Source organism: Silurus aristotelis (assembly GCF_946808225.1).
Source record: "Silurus aristotelis genome assembly, chromosome: 5".
Lineage (NCBI taxonomy): Eukaryota > Metazoa > Chordata > Actinopteri > Siluriformes > Siluridae > Silurus > Silurus aristotelis.
This window is the reverse complement of record NC_139578.1, coordinates 27,658,767-27,685,948: the sequence shown is the minus strand read 5'-3', so window position 1 is coordinate 27,685,948 and position 27,182 is coordinate 27,658,767. Positions and strand designations below refer to the sequence as shown.

The 27,182-nt window shown below is 40.6% G+C and overlaps 1 protein-coding gene across 1 annotated transcript in view; it reads right to left on the bottom strand.

Annotated features, from left to right (window-relative positions):
• Window positions 1-1,835: 1,835 nt before the first annotated feature.
• LOC310726859 (histamine H3 receptor) overlaps window positions 1,836-27,182 on the bottom strand; it is a 44,110-nt gene continuing 18,763 nt past the window's right edge. The window contains exon 3 of the mRNA XM_083542896.1: window positions 1,836-4,276. Coding sequence (XP_083399022.1) covers window positions 3,521-4,276 — 756 coding nt within the window. The 3' untranslated portion in view covers window positions 1,836-3,520. The remainder of the gene's footprint in view (window positions 4,277-27,182) is intronic.

Sequence of the window (27,182 nt, the reverse complement as noted above, 5' to 3'; positions counted from 1 at the left end):
TCTATCTATCTATCTTCCTTCTCATGGTAACTTAAGGTACTTTTTAGATGCCTCTAATCAGTTCACCAATTCGAGTACTCTTATCCTCTGGCAAATCTTGATAGCCTGCTTTCGGATCATATGCACAAGTACAGTCTGAGCAAATTTGCATTGCTCTCAGAATGCTCAAAGCAGCTAAGGCTGATTTGCCACTCCCTGATCCTTATTAAGCCGCGACCTGGCAAGAAATCGAATGCTACTCCAGGCCTTTAAATAAATATGGGCAATTTAGCTTCAACTGAATCATCCAGGAAAAAACTAGATAAACATTCAAGTTAATTTGGAAATATTTTGAAAGTGTAAAAAACAGAAAAACGCCAGCACTGGTGCCGTACAATGAGCTATAGATATCTCTTTAGCTCTCACAGATGTAACGCTAATCGACTGTACCTGTATACTGTCACTTAATACCTGAAACATTGGAACTGAATGAAGGAACAAGTATAATTAAGTTTAACTGCAATTGTAATAAAAACCCAAAGTGCTATTGATCAGTCTTTTTTTTTATAAATTGGTGGAATATTTAGAAATAAAAGCTATCACAAGCCAGGTTTGATCAATGCCTTTTATCCTGTTGCCTATAAATCATTAAAGCGATGACAGCAGCTCATTAATACACACCCTATATGGACAAATGTTTATTATAACAGCAAATTACCATAAGATTGGCTGTTTTTTTTTTAATGTCCAATTCCACATTTAATTTCAGTTTGCAGTTCTAATAACCTCCACTCTTCTGGGAAGATGTTGCACTGGATTTTGGGAAGATTTTTGCTACAAGGGTGTTAGTAAAGTCAGAAACAGATGTAGGTGAGGTGAGGAGGCCTGGGGTGTAGTCAGCATTCACATTCATGCCAAAGGTGTTCATTAGGGTTGAGGTCAGAGCTCTATAGCAGAAGATCTTCCACTCCAACCCATGTAAAGCATATCTTCATGAATCTGGCTTTGTGTACCAGGGGTACTTTAATGCTGGAACAGGTTTGTGTCTCCTAGTTCAAGTGAATGGAAAATCGATTGCTACATCGTATATAATTGTGTGCCTCCAACTTTTTTGTACAAGTTTGTTAAAGAACCACATATGGCTAGATACAGTCCACATACATTCCTAATACTTTTGTCCATTTAGTGTATGTGTAATAGGAAATGACTTTTAATACCAACAGAGAGGGCAGTCGCCTGTAAAGGCAGAACAAATAAGTAAAAATGGATGCATTACAGTAGAAAATCTTGGTATATGGAATATATGGTGTATTAACACTTATTACACTGTAAGATAGATATCTATACCTAGTTGTTGTAATGGCGTTTTAAATATAGCACTATGCTGAATAAACAGAGATTCTGCAGGTTGTTGCCTGCCAGCTTTGGTTTCTTTCTTGGTGGTTCAGATAAATCAACAGAGTAGACACACAAACGTTAATTCATTAGAAATATTGAAATTCTGCCATTAGAAATGATGCTTCAATGTCCCAAAATGCAGACTACTGACTAATTACGAGTATTAATGCATTATTGCATTATTTCCTTCCTGCCATTATTCTCTCAAACTGATTCAATACAGTAAATAAACACTGAGTGACATTCAGATTGCAAAAGGGCTACAGATAGAACAGCAAGCTCTCTGAACAATCATCAAATTCAGGTTATGGTTACAAAAAGACCGCATAAACATGCTGAAATTCTCAATTCCTTATTAAACGGCGGTGTTCTTCCTTTAATATTCTTTCTAGTCGTCCAATTTTCTCTCTATGCAACTAAAAAGCTCTGAAGAACTTCAAAAGTCTGCACAAGAGAAATTTACTACTGCACAAGACTTTATAGCACAAATAATTCAATAAGTACACTGATTGCACAAATAATACTGCATAACTGAGTTACATCCAATGTACAGCTATGTACAGCATGAGCAAAGTCCGTACAGTAAAGGAACTTCACAGCGCCACAAGGTGGAGTTATAAACACAGACAATGGAGAAGCACATTCAGGACATTTCATTCTAATGCACTTTACAGAGAATGGATTTATATATGAATGCGTGTAGATTTATATTTGTCTGTGTGTAATTCATGCATTGGTTTACACTGGGCCTGCTTTCTTCTTTACATAGTCTTATGTACAATGGTCCATAAATGCACATTAACAAACCAAAATAATATTAATAAATACATCAATAGCAAACGAGAAGACATAACAACAAACCACAACAACAAATCAGTAGACATAAACATGGTAAAAAAAACAACAACAGCAAGTCAGAACGCATAAAGATAAAAACAAGAACGAGCTGGAAGTCGTAAAAGAACTGAAAATGCAACAGAAAACTCAGAAAGCAACAGCCAATGAGGCATGAAGGCCAAAAAATGCAACAACAAACTGGAGGCAGAAAACTGAAATACATAACAGTAAATCAAAGGCTTAACCAACCCAAACACACAGCAGCAGCAAATCTGAAAACACAAAAATAAGCAAATGAAAAATGAAAAAAACAATAATAAAAAAACCCAACAAACCCAAACACACAGAAAATCAGACAACACAACAACAAACCTAAAAACATTTAAAAGCACAACAAGAGGAACAACTTATTTGACATCACATGCTCATGGTTGATGCCTAGTCAAAATTTTATGAGTCTATTTTTAGATATATTGCCAAATATGTATATAATATTATATAGCAACTTTAATATTTATTTTAGTTTTGAATTAATGCTAATGTGTTTGTTGTGGCATTTTGATTTGTTCATGCGTTTTGCACTTCCAGGCCACCGAATTATTACTTTAAAACATCAACAATTGTACTAATAAAATAATATAGCATATTTTTTGAAAGGGTGAAAACAGAACAAGCGCCATGTTGATGATAGGCATTGGTTTACTAAGTAAAGAGTCAAAACAATCCATGGTAGAGAACTAAATTCTGGGAAATTTGGTATCACGTGACCTGGTGAGATCGGAATAATATCATTAGTGTTACAAATTAACCTCAGTCACTACAGTCCACATGAAATAAAACAAGGCTACGCTAATAGACGAATATTTGGTCGTCCCATTTTGTAATGTTTATACATACAGTGTGCGTATAAGTGAAATACCAGATGATTAGTCTTTTGAAACCTGAAGAGATGTTTGACGGATATTAGTTCAAAATTGTTGTAAATTCTCTCACAGCAGAAACCCTTAATGGTTTTAATTCAGGTAAAGTATACAGCTGTCCGTGACTCTAGGAGTTACAGTATTTGGTGAAAATAGGTTCTCTGTTTTCAAGGGCAGCAACAAGGAGGAACAGGTAAAGGTGGTACCATTATAGAAAGAACTTGGGTTGTCATGTAGGTTTCATCAAGTTTGCCCAGATTCCACTCACCTAGACGGTGGTGTATTTAGTTCTGACTGAGTGGAAAGGATCTATTATGATGTCTGAAGTTACCAAAGATGATCGAAGCATTGTCCTTTCAAAACTACTGGAGCGAGCTGGACTATCTCTAGTTGTTAGACGCATTATCTGACGGTGCTTCAGTGGTCCGCTGCTTGGGACACAAGATCTTTGTGAAAGCCCTTCGGAAGCTGCTGTGGCAGAGAGGGTACAGGAATGGGTTGATGGCTGAGTTGAGCCACAGCAGCCAGAACGTCACTTCGTACCAGTGGTGTGATACGCAGTTCCCCCTGCAGGCAGCGCGTATGATCATCAGCAGCGTGTACGGCGCCCAGCACACAGCAAACACGCACACGATCACAGCTAGCGACTTTGCGATCTTCTTGTCCTGAATCAGGCGCGAACACTGAGTGCTCCGAAGGGTCCGTGTGTCAGTGCGTCCTGCCGGCGTCGAACAGTTCTCACCTTCTGTTTCCGGCTTCTTCTTTTTCATGAGAGAGCTGCGGCAGATGTTGGAGACCAAGCGAAGCCTTTCGCGCTTGGGAGAGGTCATGGGACGAATCTTGGGCAGGCATGAGTCCTGCTGGTAACGGAGCCTCCTCTCGCGAATGCTGCGGTATATGCTGAGGTTGAAGAAAGCCACGGAGAGAAAGGGGAAAAAAAACTCAAGCGTAGAGGCGGAAAGCAGGAAGTACCAAGTGTGGAAGAACTCAGCAAAACACTCGTCTTCAGGAACATGGCTCTCTCCAGTCACTGCTTCCCATAGCAAGATGGCTGGGCCGTACAAAAGGAAAGCCAGAACCCACACGGCGGCCATCTTGGCGAGTGCGCTGCGGGTCATCCCTTGCCTCGCCCGGTATGACACCTTAAATCATAAATAAGAGCAAAAACAAGAGAGAAAAAAATGTGAATAAAACACTAGAACTAAAATTATTTAACTGACAATCAACATGCAGTATCTCACAAAAGTGAGTACACCCATCAGATTTCAGCAACCATTTTAGTGTAACTTTTTAAGAAACAATACTATAGAAATGAAACTTGGATATAATTTAGAGTAGTCAGTGTGCAGTTTGTATAGCACTACAGATTTACTGTCCTCTGAAAATAACTCAATATACAGCCATTATTGTCTAAATAACTGGCAACAAAAGTGAGTACACCCTCAGTGATAACAGCTGTACGTGGTGTAACCATGCAAAGCCACATGTCGTATTCTTAATGTTTATGTTTTTGTCTGGTGTCTTGGTGCTTTGCGTTAAATTCTCTCATACTGACCACTGGATGTTCAACATGGTACCTCATGGTAAAGACTCTCTGAGGATTTGAAAATTAGATTTGTTGCTCTCCACAAAGATGGCCAAGAAAACCAAGAAAATTAATTCATTAACCCTAACCCTAACCCTTGCATACAGTCAAGCATGGTGGTGGTAGCTTCATGATCTGGGGCTGCATAAGTGCTGCTGGTACTTCTAAACTGCGATTTATTAAGGGAAACATGAATTCCAACATGTACTGTGACATTCTGAAGCAGAACATGATGCTATTCCATTCAAAAACTGGGCCGAATGGCAGTTTTCCAACAAAATAGTGTAGAGGAATGGAATTTAGTTGCCTAGTACTTTAGTTTTTTTTATGTTTAAGCAGATGTAAATATACAGAATGTTTAGCTTGTTCATGCTTGCTATTTGTGCATTGAAATATATCCTTGAGATCTATGTGGGTTGGCGAGTGACGCTAGGGGGTGATAGAGAACAGACTCACGCTTCACAGAGCATATAAAGTCACACTGCCAGCTTCAGAGAAACACATGCAATAGCTCACACGTTTTCCCTATGTGTTTATTGTTTCTATAGGTGAGATCTGTGATATATCTGCAAAAGTCACTGTTAATATTAATATAATGTTCATGTGTTTATATAATGTTTTACTGTGTGTTAATATGTAGACTAGAGCATAAATCATCGCATCAGCGATTCAAGGCCAGATCGCGTGTGAGTTGGCCACCAGCCAAGATCGCACGAGGTTGAGACGGGACAATATAACATGTTAAAGTGTGTAATCATAATTGAGAGAGTGAATATATATGCAGTAGAACATGTATACTGGTTGATTGCTAACTAATGTAGGTTACATTTGGAAAGTATAAAGGTTATGCCGCCATTGTTTAATGGGTTTAAGTCAGAGGCTATGCTGCAATATTATAATACTAGGTGGCCTATGTGTTTCATATTTTAGGTGAGAATACTAATGTTTTAGTTTGTACTTGATCTGTAATTGGTAAGTTCAGTTTGTAACTAGAGAAGCATACGAGACATGTCTTTTGTGTGTTATCTGTTTAACGCTTCACAGAGCATATGAAGAAGTCACACTGCCAGCTTAAGAGAAACACATGCAATAGCTCACACGTTTTCCCTATGTGTTTATTGTTTCTATAGTTTCGACAGCTGTGACAACAAAATAAAACTGCTTTATGTTCCACCAGAAATCTCTCTTTTCTGTGTGTGTGTAACAATAGCGACCCCAAACACACCACCAGGCTGACAACTGCCTTTCTGAGAAAGCTGAAGGTGAAGGTAATGAAGTGGACAAGTATGCCTCCAGACCTGAGCCCTATTGAGCACCTGTGGGGCATCTTCAAGCAGAAGGTGGAGAAGCAACATGCGTCTAACATCCAGCAGCACTGTGATGTCATTATGGAGGGGTGGAAGAGGATCCCGGCAACAACCTGTGCAGCTTTAGTGAATTCTATGCCCAGGAATGAATGCAGTGCTGGATAACACTGGTGCTGATACAAAACACTGACACTTTGGACACAGTTTTGACATGTTCACTTGGGGTGTACTCACTTTTGTTGGCAGTTATTTAGACAATAATGGCTGTATGTTGAGTTATTTTCAAAGGACAGTAAATCTGTACTGATATACAACCTGCACACTGACTACTCTATTATATCCAAGTTTTATTTCTAAAGTATTGTCCCTTGGGAACATATAATAAATGTGAAATGTGAGGGGTGCACTCACTTTAGTGAGACACTGTAAAAGATCCAGCTCTGTTTTTCAAAAGGAAAAAATATTTAAATATCAACTAAATTGTTAGGAATTTTTGTATATGTGTATATCTCATTAATGCAATGTTCCAATCAACCAATTAGTGTTTCCAAAAGTTTAATGTTCACACCATACATTCATGATCGTAATAAAGCGGATATGTCAAATTGTATATGACAAACACAACTTGATTCAAATATTTCTAGGATAAATATGTTCAGGTCTTTTAAAACAAGAGTAAAAAAGGTGATAGAAATCGCAAAATATTTCAATATCAAGCCATTTTAATCACTAGGACTTGATTTGTTTATACTTCTGCCTAAGACTCAGCCAAGCATGCTAACTGGTTGAAAATCTTTATTTCCTTTAATATAGCTTATATTACTTATAATGGATATGAATATAGTTCATTTTAAAATAAAACTGCACAGTTGAGTCAATATAATGTAGGTCAATGAGTGCAATCATTTCCAAGTAATGACCAGCTGAGCGTTACAGGTAAACAAATCCAACCCAGATATCATGGCAACCCTCATCAAAAAACTACTGATTCAGCTGATGGGTTTGTGCAGGAGCTTCTCAGGAATCTTCTAATCATAGAAATAAATGAGTTGAAAAAACCCCCGAATGAAACGGATAACTGATTTAACAGTAAACACTTGGGTACAACCTATAACACACCAGTGGCAAGACAGGAGCTAGTTAGTGATTTTTAGCTATGAAAAAAAAAAAAAACTTCATGTCTTCCACCTACAGGATTATTGTATTAATAAGACAACAAAGGACAACATTTTGTGTATTGTTACATGTATTTTGTAGAACTAACCCGGAATGTATTTTTGTACTGTCAATATTTTAATGACAGCCATGCCCCTAGGGTGGTCAATAAAGTCTGTGAAAATGCCATTTAAGTTGTCAAGATCTGGTATGTTATAGATTTGTTTTTGTTTTCGTTTCATTGTGTTCCACGTATTCCCCCACCAGATGTCGCCACAGTGCTTCCTAGTCCCTGATTAGCTCCTATTGTTTCCACCTGTATCTTGTTAGCTCTGAGTTTATTTAAAGTAGAGGTCGACCGCTAATCATAGCTAGTTTGGCTCGTACTTGCCGATAACCGATTAATCAACAGACTGTTTTTTTTAATCCACTATCCATTTTAAAAACTAACAATCTTGATGTAAAATAAAAAGAAATGTAATTTTATTTTTTGGCCTTTGTGAAGACATCGAAAGATGGCCATTTTCAACATGACTGTATTTGTCAATTTGTAGCATTACTGACGTTAAATTAACTAGAACTATGAATTAAGATGAATGAGGTACAGCATGTAGTCTCACGTGTTAAAACAAACAGTACGTCCCGTTAATGATTGCCTATAATGGCTGCTCTCGAACTGTATAATGACAGAAGACCACCTCAGGCGCTCCAGTACAGACGTAACCCCGGAAAAACTATCAGTATGGATTTCTGCAGAAAAATCAAACAACTTGAGAAAAGTTCCTAAAAGCATTAAAAATTTATTTATTTTTATCCAAGTTCCCAAGAAGTTTTGTTCTTTCTCCTTTTGGAATTGTGGACTTTATTTTGTTCTCCCTTTCAAATTTCAAATTGTTTTTGAGAATATATTTGCTGTTTTATGTTTGGTGCCTTTTTGGGCATTTAACCTCCTGCCCACATGGCCAAAATCCTGACCATCCACTCTCTGCATGTGTAGTGGTGACATTTGTTATGCACCACCTATTATTTTAAACCTATTATTTTTCAGCCAGTAGCATTATGGAAATGTATATTTAAGGCACTTTATCATCTATAACTTTTTAAACAATATTAACTTTCGATGATGGGCAGTAGAGCCCAAGGTGTCTTCTTTCCAGAGATATCTAAATTGTGTATGTAGCCCACTTTTTCCAAGAACTGTTAATATTTACATTTTGGTAAGTCATTTTCATCCGAGTCCTGAAAGTGGTGGCAAAGACTAACAGGTTACAATTAAAAACAAATGTGATTTTCTGACATAATCACAGTTTGTCTCTGCATTAGGGTTCACACACCTCCCTATGGCAGATTCTTGAGCTCCTGCCTTTCATGTAGCCCTGACCCTGAAAAAAGCTGTATTAAAGGCAGGCCCCACCCTCTAATAGGGCATGTTCTGACAATACGTGATGTCAAATATAAACTGTTACCATAGAACCATAGTAAGGCTAGCAAGCTTCTTAATGGCATGCAGTGGTTAAAGACAAAATGCAGGTGCATATACTCAGCATGTTGTGTATTAGTAAAAATTTAATCAATGTACTTGGTGTCCATACCCAAACGGAGACAATTTGTATTAGAAATAGTTGAAAATTTACCGGGAACACAAAAGCATGGAACAGGTATCAGGTATTGACAGCAACAGACAGGACAGGGGTGGAGACAGAACAGAAACCAAAACAAATATACATAGTCATAACAAACAAAGACAAATTATATAAAGTCAAAACATAACCAATGAATGCAGCACTTGCAATGCTGAGAAACATGGGAATTTGAGACATGCTGTACTGCCAATAAGCATGAAAACATAAACCGTTCCCATACTGGCTACTAATATTTCATTAAAGCATGTCTAGAGACTTCGATAGTGAACTTAATAAGGAAATTCATAAAATGCATGTAATTGTAAATAATGTAAAGCTTTCTGTGTGTCTCTCTTGTCAGACCTTGAACTGTTGGTTTAAAATGTTGGTTTTATTTTTGGGCTTCTCTTCTGTTTGCACCAGGTTGCACTCGATGCACTTTATGTAGCTTGTGTTGTGTTGCAGCTTTATGTTATTGTTTAGTGTAGCACCAGGGTTCCGGAGCGGTTTTTACTGTGTACTGTGTACCACTGTGTATAGTAGAAATTACAATAAAAGCATCTTGACTCTTGACTTGACTCTTGACCTAGACTCTCAATCACGAACTTATGCTTAAATATAATTTCGTCCCTAAAGATATATTAAATTATTCTTAATAATCTATTATTAAATACACTCTTGTATACAGTTCTCTTTTGCACATTGTAATGTTACATATTGTACAGTAGGTTTACTGGTGGCGCTATTTTTTTGTTTTGCATTTTGTGTATCTGTCCCACACTGTCTTTTGTCTGCACTATTTGCACTCGATCCACTTTATGTGGTGAGGGCACTTCCTTTAGTCCGAAACTCTGTGTTCCGTTATGTAGCTCTATGTAGTGTGATGTAGCTCTATGTTCTTCATGTAACACCGGGGTTCTGGAGAAACGTCTCATTTTACTGTGTTCTGAGTCAATGATATATGGTTGAAATGACAAAAGCTTCTTGACTTGAATTTCATTTCAGTGTTTTTCTTGGGTATGAGGAGTGAGTGTATATCTAATCAGATTTCAGCCAACACATGACATGTTGCCTAGGTCAAAGGAATCTGCTGTAAGGCCTTCAGAAATTAGCACTTCATGTTGCTTGAAGCTGCTGCTTCAACCAATCAGATTGCAAGTTGCTGACTTTGGGGCCCTCTAGAAGGCGTCCAATCACATCAGCATTTTCACGTCCTTTGATTGAACTAGCTAGAGCTTGTAACCCACATGTGTAGCAAAAGCTCAAATATATTTGTTGGTTTAATCGCTGTTTGTTATTTCCACAATAGCTGACAGAGGAGAAAAAAATTATACTTTCAAAGACATTTACAAGACGGCCCTTTCGAAAAAAATGTCGTGAGGACAGCCAAAACAGTTAAGCTTTTTCATGAACCATTCATACTTTTGAAATTTTTACCCTTAGAATTTGCAAAAAAAAAATTTTTTTTAATTCACAAAAAAACTGGGCTCATTTTGAGGTTAATATCGATGCTTCTGCTAAAAATGATGTATGCTGGCAGTGCAGCTGTGGCTACAGTGAAAGGAGACTTGTTCAATTGTGTTCTTTGGGTTTTCTTGCTTTAGTAATTGCATTTAGTTTCACTGTATGAGATTCCTGTCTGTTTGTGATGCAGCGCTTTGATATGCTACGTTTCTCTATAATATTGATGTTTTCTGTAGCCGTGGTGTTTTAATGATGGTAATAAGATGTGGTTTATCTTGGGTAAAACACCAGAGAATTCACAGCCCACCACAGTTTTTTTATTTGTATTTATTTCCTAACCTCTCTAACATACACTATTTGATAAGATATATATATAAAACTTTCTTTCGGCTTCTCCCATTAGAGGTCGCCACAGCGGATCATCCGCATGTTTGATTTGGCACGTTTTTACGCTGGATGCCCTTTCTAACGCAACCCTCCCCATTTATCCGGGCTTGGGACCGGCACTAAGGCTTGTGCAACCCTAATGGCTGGGGTTGGTTCCCTGACCGGGGATCGAACCTGGGATGCAGTGGTGAGAGCGCCGCATCCTAACCACTAGACCACCAGGGAACCTATTTGATAAGATATATATAAATCTAAAACACGCTGTACTGCCAATAAGCATGAAAACATAAACAGAAGCAATATTGGGTTTGTACGAATGAGTTAGTTCCCATACTGGCCACTAGTATTTCATTAATACATGTCTAGAGACTTCTATAGTGAACTTAATAAGGGAATTCATAAAATGCATGTAATTGCTAATAATGTAAAGCTTTCTGTGTGTGTCTCTCTTGTCAAACCTTAAACTGTAATGTTGGTTTTATTTTTGGCCTTCTCTTCTGTTTGCACCAGGTTGCACTCAATGTAGCTTGTGTTGTAGCTTTATGTTATTGTTTAGTGTAGCACCAGGGTTCCGGAGCATTTATCCAGGCTTGGGACCGGCACTTAGGCTTGTGCAACCCTAATGGCTGGGGTTGGTTCCCTGACCGGGGATCGAACCCGGGATGCAGCAGTGGGAGCACCGCATCCTAACCACTCAAAAAGCTGCTCAAATTCAATCCTAATGTAATTACTATAAAATCTTCATGACTAGGTGCCTGTCCATAGTTGGATGCATTGCATCGCAGTGTTAAAGAGGACAAGATTTTATAGTGTGTATGCCAAACAACATGAAATGACATAAGAGTGACACACACACACACACACACACACACACACACACACATACACACACACACACACACACACACACACACACACACACACACACACACACACACAAAGGGAAAGTAAAATCTCAAGCTGTTGATTGAAGAGCTCTCGAATTAGAGCACTCACTCTCAAAAGCTCCTCCTAATGACTATATTAAAGAGCCACAGCTGCTGCGTGCCGAGTCGGCATGTTACCTGATGATCACTGGAGACGGTTTGGACGCTCATTCATATTCATCACGTTTACCTGACCTTTACGAGCTGGGGAGGCACCATGGCCTTGGGATTTTAACATGTTTTGACCACAGAGTGCTACAATGCCATGTGCTGTGTGATAACGAATGCGTGTGGTGCTCCCCATGCAGATGATGACTCGAAACAAGTTTTTGTCAGTAGATGGAAACCTGATATTTTAACACTGTTCATTAATTTATCTCTCTCAAAAAAAACACTGTTCTTTTTCAGGGACCAGGAGTCTGGTGATCCATTTAACACTAGGCATTAGCTTGTACTCTAAATGGGACACCAATACATTATTGGGTTCCATGGTAGGTTTTTTGGAGAAAGGAGGAAGCTGGAGATCCTGAGAAAATTCTACGAGTTCTGGGTCAAATTAGGGACCCTGGTGCTTAAATGCTGTCAGTTATGCTTGGCCGATATATCAGTGAGGTTACTAGTTAATATATTTCACAAAGATTGGTATGTGTTAATTGAACATCCCATTCCACATTTAGTTACATTTTAGGAAGAACCACATATGGCTGGAAGTTAGTTGTCCCAATATATTTTTTTGTCTATATACTGTATCTTTACTCATCGATCATTTCTTTATGGACTCCTACAAAAGGGGAAATGATCTACACACTGCCTATTACAAAAGGATGTAAATGGCAGTGAAAACATGCAAAACATGGGAACATCCTTTTTCTGTGTTTGGAGGTGGGAGTTTAGTGGTTGCATCCAAATGTGAGTTTAAATCCCAGCCACACCAAACTGGGCCCTTGAGCAAGACCCTTAAAAACCTTAGACCTATTTAAGACCTTAGGAAACGGTTCAGACTACCGATCAAATCCCGGTAATAAATAAATATCAAAATGTATTATGGTCTAGCAAATATGAAAAGCATATCAATCCTAAAATTTATTTTCTATAAAGGGAAGAAAGTATATAAACATTATTTGACAATTTGAGTACAGGTTTGTGATGATTTTAATTTGGATTATTAATGGTCGAAATAATTGATTTGCTGTTTTGAAATTACTGTTAAAAATATCATTACAGTTTATTACAGTCTACTTAATATTAATAATGATGGCCTTAAAAATACTGGTATAGGTATCAGTACTGATATCCATCATACTGGACTTGAAAGTGCTTGGTATCAGATCTCAAAGAAAATAAGTGGTCATCCCCACTAGCAAAAGACTGAAATAAACAAGGGAAGATACAGTACTGGTAAAAAACACTCCTAGGGGAAAAAGTGTTAAATGCTTGAAAGTTTTCAAATCATTTATATGACATGGTGAAAATTAAAAATGGATACATCACTCTCGACACCTAGTTTCTCAGAATTCTGTCATCCTTTGAGACTTTTTTTTTACGAGCAGTGTTACTAATGTTTGGCATCAGTTTATTTGTTCCCAAAGGTTTCACAAAGCACTTTATTACTATGAAATAATTACACAACTGTGAGATGATCAGCAACATCTGTGTGTGGATGATAAACACAGGACGATATATATACAGTGAGGAAAATAAGTATTTGAACACCCTGCTATTTTGCAAGTTCTCCCACTTAGAAATCATGGAGGGGCCTGAAATTGTCATCGTAGGTGCATGTCCACTGTGAGAGACATAATCTAAAAAAAAAAATCCAGAAATTACAATGTATGATTTTTTAACTATTTATTTGTATGATACAGCTGCAAATAAGTATTTGAACACCTGAGAAAGTCAATGTTAATATTGGTACAGTAGCCTTTGTTTGCAATTACAGAGGTCAAACGTTTCCTGTAGTTTTTTACCAGGTTTGCACACACTGCAGGAGGGATTTTGGCCCACTCCTCCACACAGATCTTCTCTAGATCAGTCAGGTTTCTGGCCTGTCGCTGAGAAACACAGAGTTTGAGCTCCCTCCAAAGATTCTCTATTGGGTTTAGGTCTGGAGACTGGCTAGGCCATACCAGAACCTTGATATGCTTCTTACAGAGCCACTCCTTGGTTATCCTGGCTGTGAGCTTCGAGTCATTGTCAAGTTGGAAGACCCAGCCTCGACCCATCTTCAAAGCTCTAACTGAAGGAAGGAGGTTGTTCCCCAAAATCTCGCAATACATGGCCCCGGTCATCCTCTCCTTAATACAGTGCAGTTGCCCTGTCCCATGTGCAGAAAAACACCCCCAAAGCATGATGATACCACCCCCATGCTTCACAGTAGGGATGGTGTTCTTGGGATGGTACTCATTATTCTTTTTCCTCCAAACACGTTTAGTGGAATTATGACCCAAAAGTTCAATTTTGGTCTCATCTGACCATATGACTTTCTCCCATGACTCCGCTGGATCATCTAAATGGTCATTGGCAAACTTAAGACGTGCCTGGACATGTGCTGGTTTAAGCAGGGGAACCTTCCGTGCCATGCATGATTTCAAACCATGACGTCTGAGTGTATTACCAACAGTAACCTTGGAAATGGTGGTCCCAGTCTTTTCAGGTCATTGACCAGCTCCTCCTGTGTAGTTCTGGGCTGATTTTTCACCTTCCTTAGGATCATTGAGACCCCACGAGGTGAGATCTTGCATGGAGCCCCAGTCCGAGGGAGATTGACAGTCATGTTTAGCTTCTTCCATTTTCTAATGATTGCTCCAACAGTGGACCTTTTTTCACCAAGCTGCTTGGCAATTTCCCCGTAGCCCTTTCCAGCCTTGTGGAGGTGTACAATTTTGTCTCTAGTGTCTTTGGACAGCTCTTTGGTCTTGGCCATGTTAGTAGTTGGATTCTTACTGATTGTATGGGGTGGACAGGTGTTTTTGTGCAGCTATCGACCTCAAACAGGTGCATCTAATTTAGGATAATAAATGTAGTGGAGGTGGACATTTTAAAGGCAGACTAACAGGTCTTTGAGGGTCAGAATTCTATCTGATAGACAGGTGTTCAAATACTTATTTGCAGCTTTATCATACAAATAAATAGTTTAAAAATCATATATTGTGATTTCTGAATTATTTTTTTTGATTATGTGTCTAACATGTTCATGCACCTACGATGACAATTTCAGACCCCTCCATGATTTCTAAGTGGGAGAACTTGCAAAATAGCAGGGTGTTCAAATACTTATTTTCCTCACTGTATATATATATATATATATATATATAAATATATATATATACATACATACATACACACACACACACACACACACACACACACACACACACACACACACACACACACACACACACACACACTGGTAGATATTATTTTTAATGCTAGCCAAAATCTATCTATCTATCTATCTATCTATCTATCTATCTATCTATCTATCTATCTATCTATCTATCTATCTATCTATCTATCTATCTATCTATCTATCTATCTATCTATCTATCTCTCTCTCTCTCTCTCTCTCTCTCTCTCTCTCTCTCTCAAGGAAAATAATGTTTTGCCTATTTTAAGTTGAAGGCACGCAACTGCTATAAAGCTCTGACCTCAACCCTATTTGAACGCTGACTGCACCTCAGGCCTCGTCACGTCACCTACATCAGTACCTGACTTTACTAAAAGCCTTGTGGTTGAATGAGCACACATCTCTACACTCCAGTGAAACATATTCCTAGAAGATTGGAGATACTTATATAAAAAAAAAAAAAAAAACAGGGATAAATGTGGAATGTTAAAATCACATCCTAATCTTATGGTCAGGTGTCCACAAACAATGTTTTTTAAACCTATGATTGTTTTTCACTTTTTCTAAACGTAATATTTATCCTCTTGAAATCTGGTTGTTGAACAATATATTTTATTTAAACGGTTTATATAAAAAAATAAAAAATTAATCTTGTGTAATGTATGTCATACTGCAGACATCTTGGATAAAAAACTGAGGAGAAGTGCTCACTAACACAGATTTCGACAGCTTGTGAACAGTATTTAAGAGAAATAGGCCTTTTGTGTATATAGAAAATGTCTTAGATCTATGAGTTCAGCTCATGAAAAATGGGGGCAAAAACAAAAGTGTTGCGTTTCTTTTGTTCAGTGTAATAAGACATACAATAAATGCAAAAAATTTTAAGATAATAAAGGTAAAAACAGTGAGACAGTGAGGAATGTCAGCACTGACTTTTTCCCCCTAAATGGAATTAAAGAGTCGCATGGCATGGGGAAGGAACAACCTTAGTATGTTAGTGGAACAGGGCTAATGCTGCTCCTCTGCCTGGAGATGATGCTGTGCAGTTAATGTCGTGGATTGTCCATGATTGACAGGAGCCTGCTCAATACCCATCGCTCTGCCACGCTCAGCCCACAACCGAGCCCGCCTTCCTCACCAGCTTGTCCAGACGTGAGGTGTCCTTCTTCTTGATGCTGCCTCCCCAGCACACTGCCACATAGAAGAGGTCTCTGGTCACAACAGTCTGATAGAACATCAGCAGCAGCTTTTTGCAGATCTTAAAGGACACCGGCTTTCTGAGAAATTACAGGCGGCCCTGTCCTCTCCTGCACAGAGCGTCCATGTTAGCAGTCCAGTCCGTTGTATCATCCAGCTGCACTCCCAGGTATTTGTAAGTCTTGTGGAAATCCATATCCATAGAATTGGTAATCAGATGTAACAAAAAGAACAAAAAGCACAAAAAGCACACAAACACACACTTGTGGCGGCACCGCAAGCACCTCTAAAAAAAAGATGCCCACATTTGGCCCCCGAAAGTTGCCACCCTCCTCCTGAAATTCCCACAGAAATAGTGGAACCTCCATAACTCGAAAGTTCCTCTGATATATACAGTATACACACTTCAAACTGTGCAAGTATGTGCTTCCTAATATAACTATTTCTGGTTCTTTTGTTTATCAAATTGCTCAACTTTTTGCTGTATAATTACCCAGTTTGGATTTAAGCCTTGATAACCTAAGAATTTATGACCCAACTGGGACCATTGCTCCTAGTATCCAGTGTTTTGATAAACTGAGTCAACTAAGACTTTCTGGGAAATATCGTCATATTTCAGCTGTTTGACAGGCAGTAAATGTGTCGAAACCTTCTTTATCAAGCTTTAAAAGACAAAGTACAGATCTTTTATAGGTTAAACAAAAAATATTCCCATCACAATTATAATATAATATATTATTTTCATTTTGGTATGTATCGACTAATGCCTAATCACCTCCAAACAATTTGAAGTGCTTAAGTGTTTTCAAGGTGCACCCACAACAAACAATGCAAACAAAAATCCTTCAGAAGCAAAGTTACTCGATGGAAAACAGCCAAATGAAAATGTTTACAAAATCTTCCAGTAATACAGCTCAGCCACTGCAGCGAATCAGATAACAGACGGCAAGTCAAATTCCCCCTGTTTATTTAACAACATTTCTTTTGCCCTTTTTTGGATTTTATTTGGATTGCTTTATTTTGATTTATTGATATGAAATGACTGAATTTCACCTCATTTACAGAGTGGTGCTGCTACACAGGACATTTTGGAACTAGGAGTTGGCGACCCTGGGCAATTGTTCGAAACCAGTGCAAGCTCGTTTAGAACCAGTTGGAGAAATGGAGTGCTGTTATTTCCAGTTAGGACATCATGGTCATGTCCCATCTGCTAATTTTGAAGAAACAAGTTTTAAAAAAGTCCCCAGGTGGTGTTCGAATGCCCCGCACACCAGAGAATATCGAGGCTGTTCGAGTTGCCATTATGAGGAGCCCTCGCCATTTCGTTCCACAACCTGCTTCATCATCATTTTTTTTTAAATTGCACTTAAAATATCACCATTCTTATAAAAGGTTTTACAGCAAGGCTCGTTGCGCAAAACTCCACTGCTCTGCTCACGAGGTCACACTGGTTCCAAACAATTGCTGATGTTGCAAGAATATCCTACCTTGCATATTAAGATATATGATTCATAATTAAAATAAATAATCAATATACAAGGACGGCGTTTAAAAAAAAAATTCAGTAATTTATTGCCCAGTATATGTTTTGAAAGCAATTGTTCTGGTTTAAATGGTCCTGCAAACATGAACCAATAATGTCATTCAATTCACGGCTTCAACAAAGGCCTAAAAAAACTCGTTTTGCTGAGAATATGAATATTTGAAATTCATAAGCGTCAGTTTTAATGTCTCACATTGGGTTGCTTTTTAGGTCCGTTGCATGTTCATGTTTCAGCCAAGGTGTCTTGTTGATTCTGACCGCTCTTGCATCAGAATAAAGCTCAGATTTAAAATAAAAAAGCAAAGTATACAAAAATGAATGCATGATAGACCTCCATATATTTTAGAACTTTGTTCCCTCAGCAAATAAGACTTTTCTTATAGCCTGCAGCTTTGACAATCCTCTTCACTAACTTACCCAGAAACTCCACTACACTCAACAAGTGTCTGCCTGGAATATGAGACGCTTTTTTTTCTCTTGAATTATCTGGCACGAAATCTCGTTCCTTAAAATAGAAGACTGATGGATCGTTTCCCACTTTAAGATCCCTGCGCTGATTTTTCCTGGTCTCGTCATTCGTTCGCTCATTAATCAGGTTTCTTGTCTCTTCGCTAATGGTACAGAATACAAAGCAGCATCCAGGAGACTGTCATGTTGGGCGTGTTTCTTTCCTGCGGTGCTGCGTGCTCTCGGGTACTCTTCGGCCCCTTTGATTGAAGCTACGATTGAAAGTAGAGTGGAACGCATAAAGGCAGAGTGTGCGAGATCAAACAGTGCACGCTTCCAGATTAAAGGCTGAAGATTATTTTTGTGAGGCTTGAATCCACTGTTCTGATTTTATGTGTGTGTGTGTGTGTGTGTGTGTGTGTGTGTGTGTGTGTGTGTGTGTGTTTGTTTGTGTGAGAGAGACAGAGAGAAAGAGAGAGAGAGAGAGAGAGAGAGAGAGAGAGAGAGAGAGAGAGAGAGAGAGAGAGAGAGAGAGAGAGAGAAAACTAAAGTAGACTTTGTCAGGGCGACTGGGTCATCGGATCAGACGGCACTCCTACGACAGCTTTGAAGCTTTTGTAACACTTCTGCGCTGTATTTAGATTCTTACTGCATCAGTCCATTAGATTAGTAGGTGGCCACTTACATTAACATAACATTAACATGATGTATTTATACACACACACACACACACACACACACACACACACACACACACACAAAATTGTTGAGTTTGTTTTCCCCTCATGTTGTAAATTAAATGACACCAATATGGTCTGTGTCTTAAATGTAGCATGTTGCATGTAGCATGTTGTGTAAGAGCTGTGTGGGTTTCTAGTCTCTAGTTCTTTCTAATAAGCCCCTCCTGCGTTTACACCTGGCTTGTTACTCTATTGTGTGTTCCTATTCTGTGTCCAGACATTAAATTTTTTTTTCTTTCTATTTATACCCTGCTGTTTCTTTGTCTCGAGTCTTAGCACGTCTGAACATCTATTTCTGTATATTTCCATTTCTGTTTATGCCATTTGGGGATGTGCACTTATCCAAGTGCTTTGTAGATTCATTGAAAAGCGTCCGAATACAAAAAAGTAAAAAGAAAAAAGAAAGAAAAAAAAGTGCTAATTATCTAATATTCGCATTCGATGCGTCACCTCGAGCATCAAATCAATTCCATGATCCACAATGGGCATGAGTCATCTGCATTTACGAGCTTACGAGCTACGGACAGCAAGAAACTGCAATGGCGCGCTTCGATATTTAATCTGTATTAGCTGCAGTTTGAGTCAGGAGCAGGTGGATTAACATTTCTGCCGATTTGCTCTTGTTGGTAAGAGATATTCACCCTTTAATGTTTAACAACGATTAAAGCAGGTCTATTTTAAAAGCTGTCATAATCCCTTAGCATAGACCACGCAACCCTTCAGCCACGCCCTTATCGGTTACACCCCTCTCAGCCACGCCTCTCTCAACCAAGACAAGCAAACGTCCTGTTCCCCGTGTTGTTATACGATCTTCTTCTTCTTCTTTCGGCTTCTTCCATTAGGGGGCGCCACAGCGGATCATCCGTCTCCATACCCCCCTGTCCTCTACATCTGCCTCTTTTAACCCAACTACCTGCATGTCTTCCCTCACCACATCCATAAACCTCCTCCTTGGTCTTCCTCTTTTCCTCCTACCTGGTGGCTCCATCCTCAGTATTCTCCTACTGATTTACCCCATGTCCCTCCTCTGCACATGTCCCAACCATCTCAATCTCACCTCCCTCACCTTGTCTCCAAAACGTCCTACATGCGCTGTCCCTCTAATGAACTCATTTCTAATCCTGTCCATCCTCATTACTCCCAACGAAAACCTTAAATATACAATTATTATTATAAAAACCAATGTAAGAACACAATGAGGAACTGTAGCTCAACTCCACCATAGAAGGTAAACAATTTCACCTATGGAGACGGCCAATTTCACCTATGGAGCCGGCACTAATACAACGACTGGAAATAGACATGAAACAGTGGCAGCATTATTTGATTTGCTAGTGTACAATGAAATACTTTTTAAAAATACAACAGGTGATTTTTTTTATTCAGTCCATGTACAAATGACCTAGAATATATGTAGAAAGTGATAAAAACCGTTAACTTAGTAAGAAAAGAAAATCTGCTTTACTGAGTCTCAATGAGCTCCTTATTTTAACAGTCAGTGCGCCGATCAGCAAGTTCGACATTTTAAGGTCTAGTAACTATGCACTGCAAAAAAAAAGAAAAAAAAGAAAAAAGGAGCAGGGAAAACATTTCGTTCACAAATATGGTCTACAGTGTGGAACCCGTCTTGGAAAAACTCTGTATGACCTTGACCACTGTACTGTAACTCAGTTTCAGGGGGTTACTGATCTTCTTATAGCCTCAGCATCTTTGTGTAGAGCAACAATTCTAATTCTCAGACCCTCAGAGAGGCTTTACCATGAGGTTGAACATCCAGTGGTAAGTATGAGAGAATTGTACTCAAAGTGTCACATTTTAACTGCTCTAATACAAGATACACAAATTTGTATGGTCCTGTCAAGCGGACAAAAACATAAACATGATGAATAAGGACTGGATTTGCATGGTTACACGACGTACAGCTGTTATCACTTAGGGTGTACTTTTGTTGCCAGTTATTTAGGCAATAATGGCTGTATGTTGAGTTATTTTCAGAGGACAGAGAATCTGTACTGCTATACAAAAGTTTCATTTCTATGGTATTGTCCCATGAGAAGATACCAAAATGGTTTGTTAAAATGTGAGGGGTCTACTCATATAAATAAAGTGGATGAAATTTTTTAGCAGAAGTAAAAACAGATTTTGCAGAATGCAGAATGTCAGACTACAATAATAGTTATAAAAGTTATTGCACATGCAACTAATTATCATTATTGCACTGAGATTATTGCACTTAAAACTCTATCTCTAATATGCATTTAGTGGACCAGCTGTTTAACACTCCAGGGGAGGAGTCATATCGTTTGATGGCCACAGGCAGAAATGATCTCCTGTGGTGCATCATCACTGTATAAGTCTGTTAGTGAACGTACTCCTCAGACTGACCAGTGTTTTAAGTAGTGGGTGTGAAGTCTATCAACAGGATACAGATCATTTTGACTTGGGCATTTTAAAAGTAGCTTGCAAGCCATTAAAGTGTTAGCACCCTTGCGCTATGCTATATCATGGGGGCAGAGCTTTGTGAAAATGGTCTGTAGTGTCTGTAGAACCTTCTTCATGAATTTGGACAGTGATATTGAAGTAGGCAGAATACAAAATAAAAATAAATAATTCAAATGTCAAACCCAGCTGAATAATCTTAAAAAATACAACTGATAATTAAAATCTCACCTAATGCACTTTTAAAATAAAATGAAACAATGTTGTACGTGATGTTTGTCTTGGTACTTCAAGGTTTGGACAGGTGCTTGCCAGTGCCCCATCATTTAGACTACAATGATTCTTGAATTGTCCATAATAAAATATATGCTAAGTGACTGCTTTAACATAGTTTGCATCTCTAAATCAAAAAAGAAAAAAGAAATCAGAAAGGAATTATATATCGCTTAGCATTATTCAGGTACTTAATGTGTGTACAAGTGTACAGGATCCACAGGCAAGCAATTCAAACAGTAATTAGGATGTAGGAATGAGGCCCACTTGTGGCACTTGTGAATTTAAGTGTATTAAACATACCCCTTAAAATTACCCTCTTGTACTGTAAAACCATAATACTGAGATATTTAAGAGCACTGCAAACTGGAAAAAAAAAGCAACACAATATAATTAGTAGAAAATACTGAGTGTGGTGGATTTGCCTTAGCAACGGCTTCTAAGATTTAGGCAAGCAATTAAGTCATTTCAGTAGAAAATCACTTGACATATTTTTCCAGCGCTTCTTCAGACATTCTTGTAGATCTAGAGCACTTGACAGTTGCTTAGCATCGTCGCGTCTGTCTAACACGTCGGTGTGTAAATGCTGTCAGTGTGATGACCGGCCTGCCCATCCTGACCTCGGAGGGCGAGTTGTTTTTCAACTGCTTTGCTTGTTGAGGTGTGTTATGCCATATTGACTGGCACTGCAGTATATAGGGTAAATATCAGCAGGGGAAGGTAGCAAACTCATTGCGCACCACATTGCACAATCACAGCATGGCCTTACAGCCTGCTTCCTAAAAAATCTAATTACAAACACATTCATTCGCTTAAGGATCTGAAAATTTAATCTTATATATACAAGACATATACATATTTTCACCGGTCAGCAATATTGATTATCGTTTGTTTAAACTTTTGTCCTTAGTAGACACGGACCTTCACTAAATATTGCTAACTGTTAACTAGGTTGTCTAAAACAGTGGTCCCCAACCCCTGGGCTGCAGCCTGGCACCGGTCCATGGGTCAATTGGTACCGGGCAGCACAGAAAATATATAACGTACATTATTTTCGTTTTATTTATTATCTGATTTTGAACGTTTTTATTTTGGGAATTTGGAAAACATCTGTCTATGACTCACTCTTGATGCACGTCAAGATGCCTCGGTCACATGTCTTACCTCCATCCTCTACCTTCTTTAAGGGGATGCTCTGGCCGCTTTACATTAGCGCTAAATTCAAACCCCCAAGCAAGCAAAATAAACAAAAAACAACACAGTGGATTTACGTTTATTATTATATTTAGAAAATGCCAGTTTTTATCGCATCATTTTTACCACCACACCTTAAAGGCCAGTCCGTGAAAATATTGTCCGACATTAAACCGATCCGTGGCAAAAGAAGTTGTGACCGCTGGTCTAAAAAACACTGGACTATGCTTCCCATAAACCCCCTACGTGACTACTGCACCTGATTCCAATTTACAGCTGATTACCACAAATATATAGCCTCACCCTTCACAGCACTTCATTGTTGTCGGGTTTCTCATTCCCAGGTTCGGTTTATGTTCGAACACTCAATTGTTTTTGTACACCTGCACTTTATTCGATCAGTTATCCATGCTTGCATCAGGTCCTATCTCGCTCAGTTTCTTTCTTTCTTTCGGCTTCTCCCGTTAGGGGTCGCCACAGCGGATCCTCCGCACGTTTTTGATTTGGCACATGTTTTACGCTGGATGCCCTTCCTAACGCAACCCTCCCCAATTTATCCGGGCTTGGGACCGGCACTAAGCGTGGCTGGGGATGGTTCCCTGACCGGGGATCGAACCCGGGTCGCAGTAACGTAGCCAAATCCATTTTATGACCCCAGACTCTAGACTCTATATATTTTGAACAACTTGCATGTGCTTTTTGAATGTTTCAGAAAATGCTTATAATGGGAATCAGCTGGAAACTGGAATAGCCCTTATTGCCTTCACTTAGTGGCATGTTATATCTAATGGATATCATTTAGGACCAAAATCCCCCAGAATGCCTACAGAAACTTGTAGACCATTTGTTGGTATCTACTGGAAACCAATAGGGACCATTAGAATGCCATCTAGCATCCACATTTCCAATAGATTTCAACAATATCTTCTTTGGTTTGATGAAAACAATTGAATGATTAAATGGGAATTTTTTTTTATTGGAAACCACTTGATAATGCGATACAAATAAAATTTAATTGAATTAATGGCTATCAGCTGTTATTGATTGTATTTGTAATTAAAAGCATTAGAACTTCTGTGACAGCATTGTTTTTCTAGCTGTACAATTGTAATTCCTTTGTAATACCTTAGTAATTGATTATATTTGTAATGTAAACCAGCTGAATTTCTTTTTTTTTACAGTCTGTTAGCTGTATAAATTTTTTTTGGTTGAACTGATATTGTTACATCAGTAAATCTATATAAACAATTATAGTTAGCTTCAGTATTTTGTGTGACCTCGACTTAATCATTAGCAGCTCTACATTCTTGAATTCTTGCTGGCTCATTACACCAAAGTTTGTGAATTCTGAAGTTGATTTTACCTGGCTAAAATGAGCTCCATGCTAAACTATAAGAAACAAGCTTTCACCTTCAGTAAATTAGCTACAATTGCTACAAATATAAAATTTTTTTGTTACCACTATTGAATTTGTAAATGAACTTAAAAAAAAAAAAACGTAAAGTGCGTAATGTCTGTTTAAATACTATAGCCTAATAAAATTTGAAAAGAATTTAATTTGCTGAACTTTTGTCATCAAACTGAAACTAGGGCCTTTTCCGAATGGAGGTCCAGAAATTCTTCAAAATATTTATCACATTTTAGGAATTATTATTATTTTTTTAAAAAGCATTTATTGTATTTTTTCTTCTTTTTCTAAACATAATGGAAATCAATGAAGTAACTGAAAAAAAAAAGAAAAGAAAGAGAAAAAAAACAAGATTTCATGATCAGCTTGTTATTGTCAGGCTGCAGACGCGGAAGCCGATATAGTCCGATCATTGTCCTTTTATTTCAAAACACCGTACAACACAAAAACACTCATAAGCCTTTAAAAATAACAAACAAAGACATCCGCTCGATACGCGTTGTCCGCTATGAGTTGGAATGTCCCAAGCATAATCCATAAAGCCTTCGGCAATGAGTAATCCAAGTCGGAAGTGGAATTCGGATATACAGCCGGCGGCCGAGCAGCCACGCGATTGTCCAGCTTGACAATATAACGACCGACAGCCTGTGACTCAAGAACGTGAGTTTAAGTAGTCTGTTCTTTAATGAGCCACAGCTGTCGGTAATCTTGGAAAGCAGCGTGACTGCTATCGAGGGGGCGTGGCAGGGTGAATCCCTGACAGCTACAGAGGGGGGCGTGGCAGGGTGAATCCCTGACAGCTACAGAGGGGGGCGTGGCAGGGTGAATCCCTGACAGTACCCCCCACTCCAGGGGCGACACCTGACGCCCCAAAACCCACCTATGCCAGGCAGGCCAGGGCACTCCGAGGAAGGCCTCCTTAGACGCCTGGGAGCAACGGAGGCCTGGTGAGCATCCTCTGCGGAGAGCCGGAATGGAACAACACCTTGCAGGAGGATCCGAAACGGAGCCACGCCCTCGGTGCTGACGGGAGGCTGAGTAAAGCCCCTGGCGGGGATTGGAGCCAGAGCGACCTCCATGGCGGGGAACCGGAACTGGACGGCAACCATGACAATGACCGGGGAGTGGAGGACATCCCGGGTGGAGACCTGGAGGACCGACGTCGCCGTCAGAGGGACCTGGAGGACCGACGTCGCCGTCAGAGGGACCTGGAGGACCGACGTCGCCATGCGGGGATCCTGGGGGTGATCCGTCGCCCTGAAGAGGACCTGGGGGCGATCCGTCGTCCTGAAGAGGACCTGGTGGCAAGACGTCGCCCTCTGTGGAGCTTGGATGCGATCCTTCGCCCTGCGTGGAGCCTGGATGCGATCCTTCGCCCTGCGTGGAGCCTGGATGCGATCCTTCGCCCTGAAGAGGACTCGGGGGCATTCCGTCGCCCTGAAGAGGACCTGGGGGCGATCCGTCGTCCTGAAGAGGACCTGGTGGCAAGACGTCGCCCTCTGTGGAGCTTGGATGCGATCCTTCGCCCTGCGTGGAGCCTGGATGCGATCCTTCGCCCTGCGTGGAGCCTGGATGCGATCCTTCGCCCTGCGTGGAGCCTGGATGCGATCCTTCGCCCTGCGTGGAGCCTGGATGCGATCCTTCGCCCTGAAGAGGACTCGGGGGCATTCCTTCGCCCTGAAGAGGACTCGGGGGCAAGACGTCGCCTTCTGTGGAGCCCGGGAGCGAGACGTCGCCTTCTGTGGAGCCCGGGGGCGAGACGTCGCCTTCTGCGGGCGCTGGAGACGAGCCGTTGCCTTCTGCGGGACTGTGGGGTGAGCCGTCGCCTTCGGTGGAACCCGGGGGCAGCGGTTCGACTTCCCTTTCGCAGTCCTGGAGCCGGGGTGAGTGCACAGGGAAACCCCTGGGCGTAGAAGCGCTTCTTGGGACCCTTAGGAGCAGATCGGAGCCTACTGGGCAGCCTTGAAATGGGGTGAAGCCTGCCTGGAGATCCACGAGCGGAGAAGGGCTTGCCTGGAGGTCCATGACATCAGTGGAGCTCTCTTCGGGACACTGAAGCGGAGACAAGCTCGTGGGGTCGCTCGGAGGCGGAGACGAGCTCTCGGGAGGAGCCTGGAGCAGACTCGTGCCCTCTTAAAGAGCCAGGAGCTGGGCGGAGCTCTCTTGAGGGACCTGGAGCTGGGCGGAGCTCTCTGGAAGGACCTGGAGCTGGGCGGAGCTCTCTGGAAGGACCTGGAGCTGGGCGGAGCTCTCTTGAGGGACCTGGGGCGGAGCCGAGCTTTCCGTGGGCGAGATGTCGCCTTGGAAGGGGCTCTGGGATGTGGCGTCGTCTGGAGAGGGACTCGGAGGAGTCACCTTGCCTTCTGTGACCGGAGGTGTCGGCGCGGCGCTCTCGTGACGACTCTGTGGCAGGAAAGCACGCTCCTGGAGACACTGTGGCGGCGCGGCGCTCTCGTGAAGACTCTGTGGCGGCGCGGCGCTTTCGTGAAGACTCTGTGGCGGCGCGGCGCTCCCGTGAAGACTCTGTGGCGGCGCGCCGCTCTCGTGAAGACTCTGTGGCGGCGCGGCGCTCTCGTGAAGACTCTGTGGCGGAAAAGCACGCTCCTGGAGACACTGTGGCGGCGTGGCACGCCCACGGGAACCTCGGAACAGAGCGGCACGCCTGTAGAAGCTCTGTGACGGCATGGTGTGCTCGCCGACGCTCGGAGATGGTGTGGTGCGTCCACGAGAACCCCGGAACACAGCAGCACGCTGGTAGAGACCCTGAGATGAAGCAGCCCTCTCATCAAAACATTGGGGCTGAGCTGCAGGCTCATGGGAGATCCGGCACGGAGCCGCGTGCTCTTGAGAACCTTGGAATGAAGCACCTTCCTCCTCAAGGGGACTGTAGTGGAGATCCACCACCTCTATCCCCAACTTCCCCAGAAGCAGCCCGCTGAATTCGGCGAGTGAGCCGAATTTGCCCCCTTTGGCGTTCCATAGTGAGCTGGCTTTGGCAAGAACTTCACCAGACAG